The following is a 2423-nucleotide window of genomic DNA, read 5'->3' on the forward strand; positions in this document are numbered from 1 at the left end:
CTGGCCGCGGTGCTGAGAGCCAGCGGCATCTTCGCGCACAGCGACGCCTTCCTGGTCTTCCTGTTCCTGCTGGACTTCGCGGTGTCGGTCGCCATGCTCAGCTACCTCCTGAGTGCGTGTTTCAGCCACGCGAACACGGCCGCCCTCTGTGCCAGCCTGCTCTACATGGTCAGCTTCCTGCCCTACGTCGTGCTGCTGGTCCTGCGCCACCAGCTAAGCGTTGCCGCCCAGACGCTTCTGGTAAGTGCGTCGTCCGCAAGGTGAACGGTCAAAACCGTTGCGACCCAAGGAAGCGGCCCCGCTGTGCCGTTCTCGGGCCCGCGAGGGCTTCCTGTGCCGCGTCCCAGCCACAGACGCGGGCGGCCCTGGCAGCGCCCGAGTGTCCAGGAGGTGCCGGTTCTGCTGCCGGCGGCCCAGCGAGGGGGCCCGGCTCTCCTGGAGCCGTGGCGATGTCGGCGGTGTCCGAAGGGAGGCGCACGGCTCCACGTCACACGTGGGCAGAGATGGATTTACAAAGCTACTTTGGAGATAAAAAATAAGCGCTTTTCCTGGAGGGTGGTGCATCCCATCCCGCTAAGCGGCAGGATCTGTCAGCGACGCCAGACTCGCTCCTCCCTTCAGAATGCTCGTCCCAGAAAGGTCACGTTCGTTCAGGTCTGCAGGGCAGGACGGGGGAGCTGGAAGGGCCCCCCGTCGTGGCTGCTGCCTGGCAAGCTCACGCGGGCCACACAGCAGGGACCCACCCTGTGGTCACCGAGGAGCGGCCCCCTCCCCCCGAGCTGGGGGCGGCTGCGAACCTCCGCATCCGCTCATGGCTTGGCCCCCCTCGGGATGCAGTCTGTTGGGGGGTTCGGTTGGCGTCACCAGGGAGAATCTGGACCCTTCGAGCCCCAGGGCCGGCGAGGGGCGTTTAGGGGCGCGGCGTCTGGCAGCCCGTGTGTCCTCGGCGCCGGGAGGGGCTCCCTCTCCGCCTCCTCGTTTCCCGCCTTACGGTGAGGTGTCCCCGTGACAGACATGTTGTCTGTCTCCAGCGCCAGGAGCCCCCAGCCGGCCGGGCGTGGGTGCGCACGCGTGGCGCGCAGCGCTGCCAGACCCTCGGCCGTTCCCCGCTGACTGGTGCTCGCCAGCTTCGATCCGCTTACGTCGCGGCCGTAGGAACTCATGAGCATCATTTTGTGGCCGTGTTAATCGTCCCCAGAGCAGTGGTGGCGACAGGGACCCCTCGGCCCCTGCCCCGCACGCTCCCGCACGTGGTGACGGTTTCCAGCGCCGGCGCTGTGCCCGCACTCCGGCCGCACAGCGCCGGGTCCTGCACCCGTGGGCTCCCTTTCCGCGTGCACAGCTCTTTCCTCCCAAGGGAAAAAGTCGAACTCGGCACGTTACGTTTTTAACTGCGCGGTCCTTCTCCAAGAGGTTTCCCTCTGCCGTAGGACCTCTCCGCTGGGCACAGAATCGTGTTTCTCCGGTCCCCCCGCTGCTGCGGGACGGCGCCACTGTGCCCGCGGCTGCAGCGGGCTCCAGGCCCGCGGCGGTGAGAACGGTGAACCGCTCCCTCCCATTTCCCGCTGCTGCGCGTGACGCGTTTCCGTCTGCAGCACGCTGCGTTTGTGACACTTGAAGCCTCGCGGTCGGGGGACACGACTCCTCTTCGCGTGGGACACTGGCTCGTTGCCGCGTCTCCAGGTGGACCGGCGTCGGGCCTAGCCCTCCGGGTTCCGGCGTCGAAGCGGCCGCCTGGCTGCGCTTTGCCGTCGTTACGGCCGGAGCGTGTCGTGGCTTCTCCGTGGGTTCGGCGCCGTGGACCGGCCGGTTCCGGGTCGTTAGTAACATGCCACCTCCGTGCCCCTCTGCCCCGCAGTGCCTGCTGTCCACGACCGCCTTCGCACACGGGGTCTTTTTCATCACCTTCCTGGAAGGGCAGGAGGCAGGTAAGGACGTTCGCTCTTAATCGGTGGCTCTGAGAGACGCGGGTCCTTGCTGCAGAGCAGAGGCCCGCCACCGTCCACCCGGCCCGTGCGTCCGTCACTGCCCGGGCTGGCCAGCAGCCCGCGCTCAGCCCCAACACGCTCCTGCCAGCTTGGCGACCGTCTGGGTCCCGCCGCGTCCACCCCCGAGCCTCGCCGAGCTGGGGTCTCTCCCTGGGCCTCTGCCCGCCTTCCCTGGCGCCCTTTCTGATTCTCCGTCACGTGCCAACGTTCGCCCGTGCCGGCCCTCCTCCATGTCCACGGTTCCCGGGCCCGCCCTCGAGCTAGATTTGAGCAGCGGCGAGCAGAGCACGCTGGCCCTGCACTTCCATCGTGTTTTCCCGTACACCGGGAGGTTGACGACGAGCCCCGAAGCCAGGGCGGACGCGGGTTTCTTGCAGGTTTATGTGGTTTTCTTACAGGTGACAGAGAGGCAGAGAAGGAAGCTGGACTCTGGCC

The 2423-nt window shown here is 67.4% G+C and overlaps 1 protein-coding gene across 1 annotated transcript in view; it reads left to right on the plus strand.

The window, feature by feature from the left end:
• The window catches only part of LOC105308588 (ATP-binding cassette sub-family A member 13-like), a gene marked incomplete at its 5' end in the record, with an annotated part of 87537 nt that overhangs the window by 4738 nt on the left and 80376 nt on the right, over nt 1–2423 (plus strand). Inside the window, 2 exons of the mRNA XM_023525674.1 lie at nt 1–240; nt 1859–1936. Of these exons, the coding sequence (XP_023381442.1) occupies nt 1–240; nt 1859–1936 (318 nt within the window). The remainder of the gene's footprint in view (nt 241–1858; nt 1937–2423) is intronic.

This window comes from Pteropus vampyrus, unplaced genomic scaffold (assembly GCF_000151845.1).
Source record: "Pteropus vampyrus isolate Shadow unplaced genomic scaffold, Pvam_2.0 Scaffold594, whole genome shotgun sequence".
NCBI lineage: Eukaryota > Metazoa > Chordata > Mammalia > Chiroptera > Pteropodidae > Pteropus > Pteropus vampyrus.